General features: G+C 44.1%; 2 protein-coding genes across 2 annotated transcripts in view; one reads left to right on the plus strand and one right to left on the minus strand.

Moving 5' to 3' along the window:
* Nucleotides 1-19154, minus strand: part of LUZP1 (leucine zipper protein 1) — a 380667-nt gene that overhangs the window by 318444 nt on the left and 43069 nt on the right. The window lies entirely within an intron of this gene.
* ZMPSTE24 (zinc metallopeptidase STE24) lies at nt 544-17224 on the plus strand. The gene is made up of 10 exons (XM_066335483.1): nt 544-693; nt 1891-2037; nt 6936-7022; nt 7612-7728; nt 8039-8191; nt 10102-10243; nt 12570-12730; nt 14172-14276; nt 14971-15114; nt 15466-17224. Exons 1-10 carry the CDS (start codon nt 577-579, stop codon nt 15688-15690), a joined length of 1398 nt encoding a protein of 465 aa, XP_066191580.1. The 5' UTR covers nt 544-576; the 3' UTR covers nt 15691-17224.

Consider the following 19154-nt stretch of genomic DNA (forward strand, 5'->3'; position numbering starts at 1 on the left):
CCGAGCTGAGCCCATCCCCGGTGCCGGCTACGGGCCGCCCCCTCACGGCGCCCGCCCCGCCCCTCACGGCGCCCGCCCCGCCCCTCACGGCGCCCGCCCCGCCCCTCACGGCGCCCGCCCCGCCCCTCACGGCGCCCGCCCCGCCCCTCACGGCGCCCGCCCCGCCCCTCACGGCGCCCGCCCCGCCCCTCACGGCGCCCGCCCCGCCCCTCACGGCGCCCGCCCCGCCCCTCACGGCGCCCGCCCCGCCCCTCACGGCGCCCGCCCCGCCCCTCACGGCGCCCGCCCCGCCCCTCACGGCGCCCGCCCCGCCCCTCACGGCGCCCGCCCCGCCCCTCACGGCGCCCGCCCCGCCCCTCACGGCGCCCGCCCCGCCCCTCACGGCGCCCGCCCCGCCCCTCACGGCGCCCGCCCCGCCCCTCACGGCGCCCGCCCCGCCCCTCACGGCGCCCGCCCCGCCCCTCACGGCGCCCGCCCCGCCCCTCACGGCGCCCGCCCGCCCCTCACGGCGCCCGCCCCGCCCACGGTTCCTCCGGCCGCCAGGCGGCGCCGCAGCGCGCGGCTGGCGGAGCGGCCATGGCGCTGTCCGGCGACCTGTGGGCAGAGCTGCCGGCTGAGCGCCGCATCTTCTGCTCCGTCCTGCTCTTCTCCTGGGCCGTGTACCTCTGGGAGGCTTTCCTGGCGCACCGGCAGGTCGGTGCGGCTCTGGCGGGGACGGTCGCTGGCGGGTTGGGGCTGTGGCGGGCGCGGCCCGGCCTCACGTGGAGGGTGTCCGGGGCCGGGGTGGAGCCGGAGCCGGGGCTGAGGCGGGAGCCGGGGCCAGAGCCGGGAGCGGAGCCGGTACCGGAGCCGGAGCCCAGCCACCCGGGGCTGTCACCTGCCCGCGGAGGGCTCGGCCCTGCCCCGGGGCGCGGCCTCACCGCGCTGAAGCGGATGGTGGGATCGCCCACAGCGGCGGCGTCGGTGAGCGCGGTGGGGCTCAGCGCCCCTCAGCAGCTCCGTCCTCCTCCTCCCCGGGACACCTGAGAGACAGCGGTGTGAGCGAAACTGAGAAAGCGTGAGTTGAAATAAGGACAGTTTAACCGGGGAAGGGAAGAGGAAGGAAGCGCCACGAGCGCTGCACAGGCCGTGTTCAGCACTCCCCGATGGCGATGCCTGGGCAGCCTCCGAGCGATTCCCCCCTGAAAGGCTCATCCCGGCCCCGCTTCTTACCGCACTGTGACACAGGATGGAGTGTCCCTTTGGTCAGGTCCCGGCTGTCCCCTGCCAGCCCCATCCCCATCCCACCTCCCAGCTGGCAGGTGTAGAGCAGCCACACATCGGGCTGTTCGCCCTGGCATCGGGGACAGGGGACAGTGTGTTATGAAATGACAAAGGGTAGGAGCTTTTCCTTAGAGAACCGGTAAGTATCCTCAAACAGCTGAGGGAAAAGACTCCTAGTCTTAAAAAATTTTTCAAGTGGCCAGTGCTAAAAATGAAATAGCACCTCGTTTGTGCACGTCGGTCCCTATTCTGGTGAAGTCACATGGTTTGCATGGGAGGATCTGGTGTTTGGTTTCAGAATCGGCATAGTTGTTAACTGCGGTGCAGTAACATCCTGTGGAAAAATCAGTTTGTGTGATCTGTATTTGAACTATTCTAAGTGAGTTATTAAGCCAGCAGTTCAATTCCTGGTTATAACATAATAGTTGTGCTTCAGTTTTATATTTAGAACTTGATAGAAAACCAGAATTTAGGAATATTTGCTCATTTGTGTATTGTTTTTTCTTTTTTTATAGATATACTTTCCGTGGTGCCCCATGGGATCATTTTATGTGTTACTTTTCAATCTTATTTACCATATTTAAAATATTAGGTGCAGACTTTTAAGTTTGGTCTTCAATTTTTCAGAGGCGGGTGTACAGAACAACAACACATGTGCCACAGGAACTGGGACAGATCATGGACTCAGAAACGTTTGAAAAGTCTCGTCTCTATCAGCTGGACAAAAGTACTTTCAGCTTTTGGTCAGGCCTCTATTCAGAGGTTGAGGGCACTGTAAGTACCTTTCATGTGATATTTTTCATGTTCTCAAACTGTGAAGTGCTTTGGTTCTTAGGGATCCCATTGGCATTCTGGGGTCGTTCAGTGAACACTGACATTTATATTCTGTTTTTGTTTGTGGATGTATTTGCTACACAAAAAGAAGCAATTATTTAGAAAGCATGTAATTTCTTTCTGCAGTGCTGAGTCATACTGCACAACTACAGTGTTAGCTTACGTTTAAATTATATTTTATAATAGTGTCTGTTGCAAAATAATTAAGCAGCATGAGAGTTATTTTGAATTGTTAAAATACAGATCTTTCCCTGCGTTGGAGGAATGTAATTACTTTCATTTTTTGATAAAATTTGAGTAGAAGGTAAAAAGAGCAGCCTGTGAGAACAGGGAGTGTACCAATGGATAAATTCTGAAGTATAAGAAGAATTACAGTGGGCAAGTAACATTCACATATATGAAAAACCAGAACCATTAAGTTAGAACAAAATATTTATGTGTGTGATTTACAGGCTTAGGAGAAGACAAACCTCTTCTAACTCACTGCTGAAATGCACTGCTCATCAGTAGCAATAAAAGGAATCCTGAAGTGCCTGGCATTGCAAAGTAGAATTGAAATACGATCCTACTTGATGATGAACCTAAGGAAGCATAAATGTCAGTTATAAAAGATAATGAAAATAGAATTGTAAAATAGAGTCAGTCATGTTACTGTAGAACAGTGATACAAACCCAGTACTCAGAGATTTATGATACCTCTTAACTTTCACATTTCCTGATCTCCTTTGTGCTGCTTGACCTGTACTTCATTTCCTTTTGTATGAACTTGTAAGAAGGATGTTTTGTCAGTGCAATGTTATATTCCTCTTGTGGGATTTTCAGTATGCTCAGTAGAACTGGAGACAATTTTTCTATGAGTTTGAAAAGCTTTTATGTTTCTGGCTGATGTTAGAGGTGGTATTTCATTTGGAAATCAAAGCTGCTCTCTGGCAGTGGGTTGGTGGGTGAAGTGAGGTGGAACCACCTAGCAAGTGAAATGAATCAAAAGGTTCTGAAGCTTTTTCTTGATTTCAACAACTTTAGCCAAAGCGGGTTCCTTTGTTGTGTCTAAAAAAAATATGCATGATTGGAATGAGCATCTTTTGCCACTGAATTGAGTGCTGTGCTATTCAAAGACTTGAATCAGCAGTCTGTGCTTATTTTCATCGGGGCCTACTGTTGTTATGGTTGCCCAAAACATTGTAGCTAATAAATAAGAGAGACATGAGTTTGCCAGATGGACTGTTAGATGAATGAACAATTGGCTGGATAGCTGCATACAAAGAGCAAATGGCTCAGTTTCTAAGTGGAAAGCAGTGATGGCTCTCAAGGGTCCACATCTGAACGTGGACATGAGCTGGCTTGTGCCCAGGTGGCCCAGAAACCACGGGCACCCTGGCATGTGGGGTCAGTCTTATCTCCCAGATAACAGGTGACTGCACCAGAGGAAACGGCCTCAAGTTGTGGCAAACAAGATTTAGATTGGATATTATGTTTCTTAACTGGAAAGATGGCTAAGCATTGCAACAGAGAATGAGAGGAAACGACCTCAAGCCCTCCTCCAGGGGAGGTTTATCTGGGATGAAAAATTTCTCCACTCTGCCCAGGGCAGAGTTGGAGTCCTGGAGGCATTCACAGGATGTGAATGGGACATGAATTAGTGGTGGGCTTGGCGGTGCTGGGTTGGACACAATGATCTTAGAGTGATTTTCCAGCCTGAAAGTTTCCATGATTATATTCTGCAAAGTGGAAAGCCTTCATGTGTAGGGTATATACAGCTTCTCTGCATGTCTGTGATGGTGAATTCCTGCTCCTGCCTCTGATGGTGAGGTGTGTCTTTCTGTTTCTCATCATCTGTCCTGCGTTTATCAGATTCCATTTGAAGTGAGGTGGCCTTCATTCTCTGGGTATGTTACTTTTTTAGAGCACTAAATTGATGCTTTATTGGCTTTTGGAACTGCCTGAACTTGAAAGAGGCTGTTGTGGCCAGAGTTGATGAAACTGAAGGCTAGATTTGCAAGCTTTTGCCTTTAATAGGTTGAAGTATGATTCATTAACTGAGCAAGTTAATTGAAGGGAGATGCTGAGTTAAAATTACTAGAATGCTTTATTTCAACCATTAATTATTTGAGTTTCTTTTAAACTAATTAGTATCAACAAGATGCTAATAGCTATCTTTATTCAGGGGTTGGTACTTCTGGAATTGTCACTTCTAAAACTTAGAGGTGGTCTGTAGAGGAGGAACAAACTTGCTCTTATGGATACAAAACAAGGGGAGTGGAGCTTCAGTATTGAATATTCAATACCAGCAGGTCATGTTGGAAGAGGGGATGGTTTTCATCTGGAAAGATGAAGTGGAAGGGTCATGGTTCCCTTTGGCTGGGGCTGGTGAGAGGAGAGGGTGCAGGGCTGGAGTTCCTGCAGCACCCACACGGCCACTGTCACCTGCCATCGCTGCCACCTCGTTCATGGATGGAGAGAGCCAGCAGCGTGGGCAGCGGGGTCAATCTGCCCCTCTGCTTCACTAGGATGGGACCCCACTGATAGTGCTGCCTCCAGCTCTGGGGTCTGCTGTGCTTATTGGCTGAGCTGATGGGGAGGAAATCCTTTCCTGTGAAGGTGGTGAGGCCCTGGCACAGACTACCCAGAGAAATGCTGTGGTTGCCTGTGAAAAATGAGATTCACTTTTTTCATAAATTTTAAGAAATAGGTTTAATAAAAGACAAGACAATTAGGAGAGAAAAAAGCAAAGTATGGCCAGCCAGGTGACTTGGCATTTAGCCAAGTCCACAGCCTGCTGTTTCAGAGACTTTCTTTAAATACCCTTTCTATTGTATCAATCTGTTGAATATTCCTATTTTCCCATAAACCAGTTTCCATATTCCAGGGACTGTTTTGCATGGCCCCTCCTTGGGTCTGCCTTTTTAGAGCATTTGTGTTTCTGGGCTGTGTCTTCATTATCACCTCCAGCTTGGGCCTTGGTCTGTGCTTTCTTCAGATGGGAGATGCTGATAGTTGGTGTATCAACTGCAGAGTCTTCTTCACATGTTCACTGGATGTTATCCCAGCCAAACAGACAGTTTAAGCATACTGTATCACTACTACCACTATGCCTAATTTTCTTTACTAACAGCAGAAATAAAAACTTACATCCTTACCACAAAGTTATTAATCCTATAACACACATCTTGCGAAAAGCCAACTTTATAATAGGCATTTATAACATTGCCTAATCCCTGGAAGTGATCAAGATCAGGTTGGATGTGGCTTGGGGCAGCCTGGGATAATGGAAAGTGCCTATGGCAGGGGTAATGGAACAAGATGATCCTTAAGGTCCCTTCCCACCCAAACCATTCTGTGACAGAGACAGAGAGCCGGCCGGTGCTGCCGGGGAGAGGAGCAGCGGGACCCAAGCCCTGCCCAGTGGGGTGCAGTGAGCCCCTGGTCAGTCAGCATGGTTCCTTATCAAAACGAGCTCTCCAGGTTATGTTCAGCCCGTTTCCCGTTGTTTCCAGGCCGGGGGGAGGTGGTTGAGCTCTGCCTTTGTTCTCCGGAGCGCTGCGTGGTAGGCAGTGCCTTGGTGAGGAAATGACGCCAGGCTGTCCCTCTTCAGCCAGCAGTTTTGTTTGTTTGGTGGTAAATACCGTTGTGGGTAAAGCACACTCTCTCTTGTGCCCTCTTTTATTGATCCAGTTGTGTTTATTCACCTTATTCTTTGTTTTCTCAGCCCACACGCTCCAGCTCCAAGGTCCTCTGCCATCTTGTTTTAGCCCTAGGGAGGACTGGACAGTGCCTTTGTTGATTAAACCAGTTCTCTCTTTTGTACAGTTTTCTTTTTAGCGCTGTGTTTATTGCTGTTTTCTTTAGTAAACTGTGACTCTCATGTATAATCATTGAGTTGGGTTTTTTGTTGTTCCCCTCCACCACTGAGAAGGTGCAGTTTAAGTGGTTTTAATTTCTCCGCTGAGCTTTTAAAACCACCACGCATCCTTTGGCCCTTTCCATCTGCTCCTGACACTGAAAATGCACCCTAAGGGTCAGGTTGTAAGAGTAAGCCTTTTGAAAATAAATAAATATAGAACCTCCTGGCATTATGAGTATTGGAAGGCTGCTTGCTGGAAAACTGATTTATATATATATATAGTGATGCATCTCTTGCTGAGAAAGCAAACATCAAATATTTACAAGTTGAGCTGTGTGAGAAATGCCAGGCCTGGCCACGAGCTGCAGTGAGCACTTGCTTCAGTAGCTCTAGCCTGGGCATTTCTTTGATGATGGTGTACCTCAAATGTTCACTCCCTGTCCCTTGGCAGCCAGTACATCAGGAGATGCTGGGAGCAGGCTCAAGGAGGAGACCGTGAAGCTTTCCTCAAAATGGCTGTAGCAACTCCAGTACTGAAAGTGAAACTGGGGTTTTCTCTGGGCAGGGAACACAGGTGGATCTCTGATCTAGATGGGAGGCTGCAATATGGGTTATTTATGTGGTTATACAACCACAGGGCACAGGAGCTTTAAGGTCTTGTGGAGATACACCTTATCTTGTGGAGATACATCTTGTGGAGATACACCTTATACACCAATACAGCAGCAAAGTCTACAGAAAATAGGCTTGGAAATAGGCTAGTATTTCACAGGAAAGAAAATAATTACCTGCTCTCTACTTCTGTAAAGTAAAAATCAATTATTGCCAGATACTCCAGGCTTGTTTTATCACTGTTAAGATCAGAGAAGTGGCAAAAAGCTAATTATGAAACTTGTCTTATTCACTCTTAAAAGATTCTTGTCATGTTGAAATGTTAGTAGACGAAGATGACCATGTGTTTCATACATCCTCTGTGGTATGTGGTTTTGTTTTTAAGATGATTCTCCTCTGTGGAGGAATTCCTTTTCTATGGAAACTGTCTGGTCAAATCTCTGGTCGTGCTGGGTTTGGACCAGAATATGAGGTAAGTAGGCTTTAAATTTCTGTGAAAGCATTTGGGCCATACTGCAATAATAATTTTTATTTTAAAATTGATATTTAGGTAAAAAATGAGATTTAGCTGACCTGTAATACAATAAAAATAACATATATTTTCTGTTGCACACAATGATTGTGGGATTCTGAGAACTGGTAAATTAGCTTGCTTTTAAATTAGCTTGCTAATTAAACAGCCTTATGTGTTAAAAGCAAAGTCTGGTATCTGCTGGAGTCAAATGAGGTGGTGGGCTGGGTTTTTGGGAGCTCTTTATTTGGGTGCTTTCTTTTTACTAATCCTGGAATTGATCTACCTGCACACTAAGAGAGTAAGAAATTTGCTTATGTTCTCTTCGTGCTGTGTATGAGGCAGGTATCCAAATTTGTGTTCCAAATCCAAATAGTGAGCCATAATTAGTCATCATGAACAAGTTAATTCTGTGAATTTATCTAGCATCATCTTCTAACTGGTTTCAGTTAAACCACTGACCTAAAAGCCATTTTAAACACCCAGAATATTTGTTAGTATGGGTTAGTAAACATTAGGTGGTTTTGTTTTGTTTCATTTTGTTTTTTAGATTGTTCAGTCATTGGTATTTCTGCTGCTTGCAACACTCTTCAGTGCAGTGACTGGTCTCCCATGGAGTTTATATAATACATTTGTCATAGAAGAGAAACATGGCTTCAATCAACAGGTATTGCAGAAAGCACGTGTACTGACCAGATTGGTTCAGATTGGTTTGATAGACTGGTCCTTTAATGAATGTGCAACACAAAATAATGCTTTGGGTCAGGCCTTCCTAAGGAAGAGTACATCTGCATGGGCTTGAATCCATGTGGTTGTAAGGAGCTACAAGGAGAGCTCCTTTCTCACTGACTCTGATCTTCTTATGACACTGGCATTGCTGGTTTGCCATTTGTCTTAACTGAAGGGATCAGTTCACTAACCGGAATTTTAATATTTACATTGACGTATCACTGATATCATTTATCCTTTCTTTGCAGACACTGGGATTTTTTTTTAAAGATGCTATCAAGAAGTTTGTTGTGACTCAGTGTATTCTGCTGCCAGTGACATCCCTTCTGCTTTACATTATTAAAATAGGGGGAGACTACTTTTTTATCTATGCCTGGCTCTTCACGTTAGTTGTTTCCTTGGTGAGTATGAGATGTTTGGGTTTCTTCCTGACTCCAGCTTGTTGGCATGGCTCAGCATGCTGAACATAGCTGATAGGAAATGAAGAAAAATCTAAATCTCCCGTGAATTTTAATGTCTACGAACTTTGAGTGTCTTGTGCTCAATGTACTTGTTCAGGAAGAATAGCTCGTATTAGTTGTCCACATTAATGTCATAGATATCTAATATATTTAATACTGGAGTGTCTTCATCAATTGAAAAAGAAGCACTATAAAGGTTTAGAATAGGTACTGGAAATACAGCACTGTGTAATAGTCAGTTTTCATTTCTCCTAGAGGTGAGAGCCAGAACATTGCAGCTGAAGCCACATTCCTCTTTCTCACTTTCATATCACAAACTAGTAATTTATTTTTGTTCTTCCTGCACCTTCCCATTGAGCTGTCCACATAGATTTTATCCTGAGGTGCTGCAGATGCTTCAGAACCTGATATAACAGGGGTTGGTCTACCTTTTATACAACAAAAGCTAGAAAATGAAACATCTTGGCAGAGCTGCAAACTTCTGTATTGAGAGAACACTTAGAATTCCTGACTCACTCTTCTCCTCTGGGCCCCCTCCACCCCTCAGGGTGAAGTGCATGCTTAGACAATTGGTGTGCTGCCACCTCACTGCAACTTTATAGGGTTTCAGACCTTAATGTGTTTGAACAGCCTTTGATATGCAATATCATCCTCAGAGGTATTAGATTTAAACTTTAGAGTCTAGTTTAGGGAAAAATTCCAGTGCCATAACTCTAATCAGAGTTAGAGTTGTTATGCCTCCTACTAGTCTGTTATGCCTGCTGATATCAAGGCATTGCACAAAGATCTGAGATTAAACATTAAAATTAGTCCCCACACATGCTGTATGGTCTGAAACACTAATCTGGACTGAAAGCTGATTTCTGCTCTATGAAATACCCTCCTACACCTACTGCAAAATATCTGCAGATGTTTAAGCCCCTGAAAATTACAGTAACTATAATAACTTATTTTTAGTGGTGTTTCATATTGATGCCCTCACTTGCTGTGACTTTGCAAAAGTAATTTTTTCTGATTTTCAATTTCATTGGATTTTTTCAACAGTGCACACGCTGTCAAAAGTCCTGGTACTTGTTTACAGTGAAATAAAACATATCAAGATAATTTTGAAGTTAATGTTGGTATCCATTTGCCTTTCATGTCCTGTTCCTTTCTCGCTAATCAGAATTTAAACTTTTAAAATAAATAAATAAAAATAATTTTGCGGTGATCCAGAGTGTGAGGAAAGGGAGTTCAGCTTTCCTTTCCATCACATTATTCTAGTTCTGGCTTTCTCAACTGGGCTGCAGCTGATGCCAGTTTGAAGAGATGCAGGTGCACTGTAGTGATATTTTTAGGTCCAGACTGTTAGTCATTGTGGAGCCAGAGGCATCAGGCAGATAACTGCTTTAGCCCTTCACACAGTTGGGAGACAAAAAGAAAATAGGGGACATGAAATTTCTTGCCTCTTTTGAGGCAGCTGTTTTGCAAGTTAGCAGGAATTAGTCCCACTTCTTCTGTCTCCTGGTTCCTTCATCTCTGCAGCTGAGTATGAAACACTTCAGAGCTTTCCAGGACAGGTGAAGTGTGTGGAAGTGACAGCCTGTCACTGATGAGCCCCCTGCTCCCACTGCCCAAGGCCTGTTGTCTGCTCAAGAACTGGGGGGTTTGTGCACATTTGCTGAGCTGTGGACTGGCCACCAGACAAAACAGCCCACAGAGAGCCTGGCTGGAGATCCCACTTCATACAGGACTCTGCTTTATCAAGTGTTTTTTTCTGAAATTGTGCCCTCTTTTTGAACTTGTTGCTCCACCTTTACTACTAAACAACGTTTGCATGCCCTGTTCTTAATATCTGCATGTGTTTGCAGGTGCTTGTTACAATCTATGCAGACTATATTGCACCTTTGTTTGATAAATTCATTCCACTTCCGGAGGGAGAGCTCAAGCAGCAAATTGAAACAATGGCAAAGAGCATTGACTTCCCATTGACTAAGGTGTATGTTGTTGAAGGTGAGGTTTTGTTATTTTTTTTTAATTAAAAGGTTTTGTAGTTTTAAAATTCTGAGGTTTTAGCACTGATTGTGGATGCTGTAGTAGGGCAGTTGCGTTGCTCACATACTGCAATTTTTGCCAATGTCTGTAGCATTTTCCTGGTGTTTTTTCTGAAGCTCAGTGCACAGCTGAACTCGTCCTCTGCTTGGAGGCATTTTTCTGGGTCTGTGGAATGGAAATACACAGCTTGATCAGGAGTGGAAGCACAAAAGTAGTCAAGATTACCATTTTAGAACTGTGAAACAAAGCTTTTTAATTTTTCTAGTGTCAGTTTAGCCTTAATAGTCTCAAAGTCCTTGGTAAAACAGTTGAAAAAGTATTGAGAATTAAAAATACCTGTTTCTTGAAATGTTCACAGGGATGGTTTCTTATGCTATAGCTGGATGGTCTCACACTTTCTACTTGAGACTAATTTTTTTCACTTTTTAATAGGAATTTCTGAATTTCTCATATGTTTTTTCTCAGGTCATGGAATATAACATGGAGCATGCCAGCTGCCATGTCACTTCAATTCCATGTTCATGGAGTACTTTACTGTATACTTATTTTGCTCCTATCTGAACTTGATTTCAGGGGCTTTCCCAAAATTTGTTTTGGCTTCATGTTCTACCTGTGACACTCAGAGGTGTTTTTAATTGACTTTGTGAAAGCAAAACCCTTTGCTTTGATTTTATGGGATGGCATAAAGACCTAAAATAGTAGAAGTTTGCTGGTGGAGAGGATAGTGAAGGTTTTATCCAGCCTAGAAGCTCTGACTCAAAACTTTGGACTGGTCTAATCATGCCAGTTCTGCTCCAGTGCTGCTCAGAGCCACTGATACACTTGGGACATGTGTGTATCTTCTCTTTTCAAGCCAAGCTAAAGCTTTTCAAGTTTGAAAGTCAGTGCAGACGTTTGCCAAACAGCTAGGATTTCTCCAGATGCATTTCTGGCTGTATCCCAGCTTTTAACAATGGTAAAAGTACCATGAATCAGTTGTTGGTACTGCAGCCCCTGTGCAGTGTCCTGCACTGGCTTCTGCAGCATGTCTGCTTGAGTGGGGCTGCAGTGGTGGCTGCCAAACCTCCAAATGCTGCCCTTCCTCACTGCCTCCCACCCTTTTTTATTTTTGTAACATTCTTAAGAGTGGTGAGGCAGTACCATTTCCTTTTCACATGGGGGACTGAATGTGGGAACTTCATTTTATTGGTGTTTTTCTGCACTCAGTCTTGGCTCTTCCCTCTCCAGAACTGACTTCTTGGTAAAATGTACAGCCAAGTCCTTTCCTTTCAGGATTCATTCTGTAAGAGGCAGATTACAAATGTTTCTTCTCTACCAACATTTAGTGAAGGATGAAGATCTTTATTACATACAGATGAAAAGAAACCTTGCTATCCTGTGGATATTCAGATTTCTTCACTGGGAAGGGACCAGATGCTGAGGTGTCATACTCTGCCCAGTCTCTTCCTCTGTTAATCTCTTGTGGTTTAGTAGTGAAGGTCACAAAGACCATCTAGGGGTTGGCTTCCAATGGAGCAATAGATATTTGTGCCCAAAGGCGTTTATGCAGTTCATACATTTATACTGAGTGTTTTAAGGCAGGTGCCTTCTAACTTACCCTTTGCTGCAAAAAACCCAGGGGGATCCTCCTCTGCCCTCATAGAGACATCTTTCAGTCCTGATGTTGCAACAGCTTCTGTCCATAAGCAAAAATAAGCTTTTTAATTAACCAAAACTCTCCACATTCCATGGAAAGAGATGAGTTTCTTGGCCTTAGGTTTATTGACAGCAGAAACAGTCCATACTGACCTGATCTAGATAAAGGTAGCTGTAAAAATTGGCCTATTGCAAAACCAGTATTGAGGAACTGTTATCATCTGTAGTTCATCTCTTTTCCTGAGCTGTTTCTAAAGTCTTCATGTTTATCTGTTTCTGTCCATCTTTGCTGGCACATTTGAAAGAATTCTATGTAATTTGGCACAAGTTCTTTGCCTGGAGCAGTGTCAATGCTCTTTCCACTCTAAATATGAAATTGCAGTAGAATTTACTTTTCTTCTTGGACATCAGATGTTCAGGACTGCTCTTACGGTTTTGGTGCTTTTAGTGATTACATGCTTCCTCTATTGGAGTCACCATTACTTAGATTTTAGAATGTGCTTCAGCAAAACAGATCTGCATGAGTTTGTCTGCTGTTCATTTGGGGGCTTGGAGAATTCCTCTGGAAGAATCTGGTCTGTGTCAGATTGTGCACAGGCTTCAGTGCATGGGATTATTCAGATCATGGTGTTTACATTTTCCCCATCAGGTTCTAAGCGTTCTTCTCATAGCAATGCTTATTTCTATGGATTCTTCAAGAATAAGAGGATAGTGCTCTTTGACACACTCCTGGAAGAATATTCTGCCTTGAACAAAGAACCAGCAGAAGGAGAAGACGGTGAGAATGAAGAAGCAAAGTCTAAAACCAAAGTGAGTTTGTCTTTCTTTGTGTTGTTTATATTAACTTCTTGGTGAGATATTCTCTTATGTTTTCTAATGTATTTTAAAGGTCCTGAGTAAGTTGTTAAAACACAAACCCTAATGATTTCAATACCAAAGAATGCCTGGCTTGCTAATTGGAATTTCCGGAGCTGTGTGAGTTGTGCAGATAGCACCAGAGACTGTAAAAATCCACAGGGGCTTTAGAAAAACAGTAGCTCCCTGCATATAAAATCTAGATCTTCTCTATAAATCTTCAAATAAGGAACCTGTTCAGGGTTTTAGCTCATCTTCTTCTCTTGGGACTGCCATACCAAAGCTTCCCTTTGAAGGAAATACTTTTAATTCTTAGTGTGTTGTTTGTGTGCCTTCTACTGTGTGCAGAGTTTTTGGTGCAGGAGGCACACACAGAGTGCACCTGTGCATCCTCCCATGCCCTGGTCAAGAACAGGATGGTGGCACTGGGCCTCTCCTTTGATGTGCAGCTGCACAACATGAGTCTGCTGGAGCAGCTGTTGTGGCCTCAGAAGAGTAAATGATTAAAGCCTGAGTATGACTAAACCACTAAATAGAAAACTTCCTGAATAACCTGAAGGAGTTATTCTGAGAAAAACAAACCTTGTGCAGCCTAGGGTTAGGCCAGTGTCTAGATTGTTGTTCAGTCCAGCTTCTCTTCCTTGACACCGGGTTAGTGATGCCCAGGGTTTTGTTTGGCAAATAATGCAGAAGTGGGTGGTGAGAGGAAGGGATGCTGGTTAGTCATAATGAGAGTCTGTGTTCCATTTCAACAGGTTCTTCAGCCTTTGTGTTTGCTTCTGACTTGCTAATGGATCTTTGAAGGTGCAGATATCCTATTATTATAGCTTTTAGGCACGGCATAGGGCTTTTAGAAGAGGACAGTTCCTTTTAAAAGGGACACTACTGCCTTGAGAGGAAGGCTACATGCTGAGTGTTGAAGGAAAGTAGGAACAAGGCTTTACTCTCAGTTCTCCTCTGAAAGTCTGCAGCTCTGAATACCTGTTTCCAGGGTAATGCTTTGCCTGAGTAAAGAAACAGAGTGAGAGAGATAGGAGGGTGTTTGGAAGGCAGATCTTCCAGTGTTCTTTCAGGTTTGCATCAGCATGTCTGCATACATAGAAATAAGAGAACATTACCTGTTGGAGTCCAGGGCACAGGGAGAACCATGTAGAAATAGTAGAAATAGAATAGTAGAAATAGAAATAGTAGAAATCTTCCTAACCTTAAAAGGTTATATTTCTGTAAGTATCTTCATTAAAAAGGCCCAGCAAGAAATTATATGTGTGTTTCTGGTATCAAAAGGGAATAACCTGATCTAGGGACACTTAAATGATCAAGGAAAAAAACAAATGAGTAAGAAATGTATTTGTGTTCAGACATACCTGATAATACTTCTGTTTCTTTATTCCCTCAGAATAAGAAACAAGGATGTAAAAATGAAGAAGTTCTGGCTGTACTTGGTCATGAATTAGGTCACTGGAAATTAGGTCATACTATCAAGAATATAATCATCAGCCAGGTAAGTTATTTTAAACTAGATTGTTGTTTTTTTTTCCTGGAGCATCCATAATTATAGCTGTTTCCAAATGCCCTCTTCCAGACCTGTACATTCACTTGATATACTTATGCTGTGTGACAGAAAGTTGGTCTGGATCACAGCCATCCTTCTTTCCCATTCCATGTGTTTCCATAACAAACAATATTCTGGCACCTCCCATTTTACTCTAAAAAGACCAAACAACCACTTGAATAGTTAATCACCCCCTCTAGAAAACTTGGCAAGGCATGGTCCTGCCTCTTGGCTCTGAAAAGCCAGGCAGGCACAGTACATGATGCTGCACAGCTTGGATGGAAGCACAGATTGTTTCCAGGAACAGAACTACAACACAGCACAGACACATTTTGTTTGGCTTTAAACTTTTCAGGACCTATGCTTACTTCCAAAAGGAGATGGGTTCTCTCCTGTACTCCCTCTTCACTTCTTGCTTTTTCATCTCCCTTCATTACTTGTTCTTTGCTCACTGACAGAAAATAGTGGTTCTTCTACTGTTGCATTTTCAGAAAGCAGGTAAAGACCAACTGTTTATTCCTCTCTGTAAATTAGTTCAGAAGTAATCTATTTGTTTTTTTTACAGTGGTGTTCATATGCAACTCTATAATGTGATGTTATGTAATGGCTTACCTTAATCAAGAATGTTTTTTCTTTTCTCCAGATGAATTCCTTCCTTTGCTTCTTCTTGTTTGCTGTGCTAATTGGTCAGAAAGAACTCTTTGCTGCATTTGGGTTCTATGACACCCAGCCTACCCTGATAGGCTTGATGATTATTTTCCAGTTCATTTTTTCACCTTACAATGAGGTAAATTGTTTTCAAGACATAGATGCTGAAGAATTACCCTATTTAAATAATGATTTTCTTTTGCCTGGGGAAGTTTGAAGTTTCTGGGGCCTGTATGGGGTGTCTCATTTTGATAATCAGGCTTAGTGCTGCATGTTGGGTAGAACTCCCAGTTTCAGTAATAATAAATAAAATACAATAAATTCAATTAAAATTATATTTTTTTTTAATTGGATAAAGTTTAGTGAGATCAATCTGCAGCCACAGCGATGTGTGGGATGTGGGAAGCTAGATGTGGTGGTATTTACTGGCACTGAAGAAGTTTGCAGATTGCTGAATTTTAAAACATTTTTAATGCATTTCTCTCCACAGGTTCTCTCATTTTGTTTGACTGTATTAAGCCGACGATTTGAGTTTCAAGCAGATGCATTTGCCAAGGAACTTGGGAAGGCCAAAGACCTTTATTCTGCTTTGATCAAGCTAAACAAAGATAATTTAGGATTCCCTGTTTCAGACTGGATCTTTTCAATGTGGCATTACTCCCACCCACCCCTTTTAGAAAGACTTCAGGCCTTGAAAGATGCAAAGCAAGAGTGACAGCAATGATTGCTGGTTCAGAGACAGTGCTTCCATCTCAGAAGCAAAGTTCAGAGCTGCTTTTTAAATTTTTTTTAATGGATAATGCAAATTAAGTGCACTGTTAACAGCACCACAGATCTGAGTATCCTGAAACAGGTATTAAATTATAAATGACTTATTTTTAACAAAAGACAAAACCGTGGAACTTAATTTAGAAAAAGTGCTGGGTGAAGACCTTCCCCCCCACCCACCACACTGACTTTTATTTCCATATCATAGTATAGACTTTTAAAGGAAGGAACACAAGTGTAGACTTCAAAGCACCTTTTTCTTCAGTTTGTGTATGCCTTGAACATTGCTTTTGAACCTTTTTCTATTCTCAGCATTGTGTGAACCTTCCCAGTCTCACCCTCTTCACAGTGAAGAGGCTTTTGGATGACTTGACTTCCTGTATGATGATCCTTGTGCTTGCCAGTGTGTTTCAAAAGGCTGAATGCAGCTGCAGGCTTTTCTCCCCCATTCATGTCTGTCATAATGAAAAATGCTACTTAATAAAACCTTCTTTCTCTGAAGTGTGGGAAGAAGGATGAGTTATAGCTGAGGAAATGTACCATATCTTCCTTGAAAACGAGCACTAGGTGGGATTTAGTGGCATTATCGTGGGATTAGGCTGCTCCTATTGCCCACAGTGCTGCCAGGGGTATGGAAAGATGTTACATAGAACCACATGTTTGAGAAATTCTCTAGTTCTCTCTTGTTCTCCTTTTTTCCACATCTCAGTTCCTCCATTTCTGTTGTACTTTGCCTAGATTTTTTGTGCATATGGAAGTGTCCAGTTGCTCAGCCAGTGTATCAGAGCCACACTTCCATTCTGAGGGAGTTTACCCTCCATTCCACTGAGGATTTTTCATTAATATGAATCCAGCTGAAACAGTAGCGTTGACATACTTATTCTTCATCATTGTTCTTATATATAAAAATTCTTACATATAAAAAACACAGGAAACAGTTTGCCCACATCAGTTACTGAAGAATGGGTAAACATGGAAATGGCTTTGACATTGATTATCTCAGACTTTTCTGATGAAAAATAGGATTTTGTTTACTTTTGTTGAAGTAAAAAATAAAATATAAGTTTGCATGTGCATACAAATGTTTTGACCAGCCTGAATATACAAACTCCATATAAAAATCAGATTTTGTATCTGCAGTAAATTAAAAAGTTCTGCTCAGCTCTGTACAAAGAGAGAAATCATCAAAGCAAACTGTCGTTGTTTCACATGTCAGAATATTCCCATATATTTTATTGTTAGCTTACATTTGTTCTTCTGGTCATAGGGAAAAATGCCTTATAAGATGATGGGCACAATGATGTCTTGGGTGAAACAAGATGTTGCTGAAAGCCCTTTGTATGCCTTATTCTAATTGTGTTTATACCCCAGCAAATATGGAGCTAAAGTATAGATACCGATTTAGGAGACAGATTTACAAATCTGGAGAGCTTATGTTTGTCATGTTAACTGTATTTAATAAAAGGCCCTCAAAAATAAAACCATTAATTTGAATCTGTCACTTCAGAAGAATAACTAACTGTGTCAAGTTTTGAATGAGATGTTGGCTGTTGTAAAGCTATGGAAAACATTTTAAGTGTGCTTTTAGAAAATGATTTGTCTCATCCATTAGGTAAAAGTCATATGCAAAAATGAATTTTCTGGCTATTTCAGAAATTTGGGTAAATGCAAACAAAAGGAGATTAAAGTGCAAAGATTAAGGAAATGCCAGTTCCTATGGATGCATGAAATACTTACAATACCTAGCTCACAGTTGAAGATAGTGTTCTTCCTTTTCTCCCCTATCAGTGTTTAGTTACCTCTGCAGTTCTTCCAGCTGGATTTCATATATAACTACTGGACAAGGTTTCAGAGTTGGTCCAGTTGCTTCTCAGCACTGCAGTTGTCAGTGTGTGCTGCTGAGCTTCTACCTGCCCACATTGCTACTGGGCATCTGGAGTGCATCAGCTACATCTTGCAGACCTTCTACAGCCTCAAATTGCTTCCTGTCTCCCTGAGAATGGTCAAAACTACACCTAAATCTTCCTGTGCAACTTCTGCCTTCCCAGGTTCGCAAATGCTCCCGCAGGGTCTATACAGCCATGTGATAAACCAGCACCAGCTTCATGACAAAGGTCTGCTTAGACCAGCCATCATCCCTTCCAGGGAATGACCAGTTTTAAGCAAAGAGGCAAGAAAATTAGCAAGTGTCCATTTAGTTTTCTTCTACCTTTAGCAAATACTCTTCAGATACTCAAGGAGACCCAGAGCAGAACATCTCTGACATCTATGGGACTTCATCAGCAGAGTCCTGTCCAAAGGCTGGAGGTTCAACTTCACCTTCCCTGCCTTACCAGTTTTTTTCTGCTGGTCTAAGTAGAAACCTGAGAGAAGACGTGCTTGAGGAAAAGTGCCAGACATTGAAAGGTGACAGATGGACTAAAATTGAATCCTTGGTGAATGTGAATCCTGGGAATGTGTGCTGGCAGCCCAGAGACCCAAGTGCCCTGACCCCCAGCAGGGATGGGCAGGACAAGGAGGGGATTGTGCCCCTCTGCTCTGCTCAGGTGAAACCCCACCTACAGCTCTGGCATCCCAAATAGAAGAAAAGTCTGTTGGAATGAATCCAGAGGAGGCCGCAGAGATGTTGGAGCCCCTCTGCTCTGGAGCCAGGCTGGGAGAGCTGGGGGAGGCTCCAGGGAGACCTCAGAGCCCTTCCAGGACCTAAAGGGGCTGCAAGGGAGCTGAGAGGCACTTAGGACAGGAGCCTAGAGTGACAGGACAGGGAGGGATGGCTTTAAGCTGAAGGAAGGTAGATTTAGATCAGCTATTATGAAGAAATCTTTACTGAGGGACAACTGGCACAGGTTGCCCAGAGAAGCTGTGGCTCCCCATCTCTGAACGTGTCAGGGTTGGACGGGCGTGGAGCAGCTGGTCCAGCCAAAGATTGCCCATGCTTTAAGATGAGCTTTAAGATCCCTTCCAATCCAAACCATTCTGTGTTTCTGTGATGAAACAGGCGTAAACGTCTCCCTCTCAAAGCGTTTCAAGGGCCACCAGTTGTTCACGCAGGACTGCTACGGCCACAGGGCTCCTTAGTGCTCTGGGCGGCCAGCAGGTCCTGCTGCTGCGGGGCCGGTGGGAGCGCTGTGCCAGCCGGGGGCGATGTGCGGGGCTGTGCGGGCAGGAGAGCGGCGGGCACGCCGTGTGTGCACGGTCCCTCGGCGATGTCCCCCAGCGATGTCCCGCAGCGATGTCCCCCAGCGATGTCCCCCAGCGATGATGTGCGGGCCGTGCGGGCGGGGCGCGGCTGCCATGACGCCCCGTGTGCGGCAGGGGGCGCCGCTGCGCGGGACCCGCCCGAGGGGCTGCAGCGCCCCCTGCTGCCCGCGGGGCCGCCCCGGTGCGCATGCGCGGCGGCCCGGAAGTGAC

The sequence above is a fragment of the Sylvia atricapilla genome, chromosome 24 (assembly GCF_009819655.1).
Source record: "Sylvia atricapilla isolate bSylAtr1 chromosome 24, bSylAtr1.pri, whole genome shotgun sequence".
In the NCBI taxonomy this organism is placed as follows: Eukaryota; Metazoa; Chordata; class Aves; order Passeriformes; family Sylviidae; genus Sylvia; species Sylvia atricapilla.

Bases quoted from the DNA above. Each gene is read 5' to 3' on its own strand.
- ZMPSTE24 (XM_066335483.1), top strand. From the start codon at position 577: ATGGCGCTGTCCGGCGACCTGTGGGCAGAGCTGCCGGCTGAGCGCCGC. The intron at 10,244-12,569 runs GTGAGGTTTTGT...TTTCCCCATCAG, and splicing joins TAAGGTGTATGTTGTTGAAG to GTTCTAAGCGTTCTTCTCAT. The intron at 12,731-14,171 runs GTGAGTTTGTCT...TTATTCCCTCAG, and splicing joins AAGCAAAGTCTAAAACCAAA to AATAAGAAACAAGGATGTAA.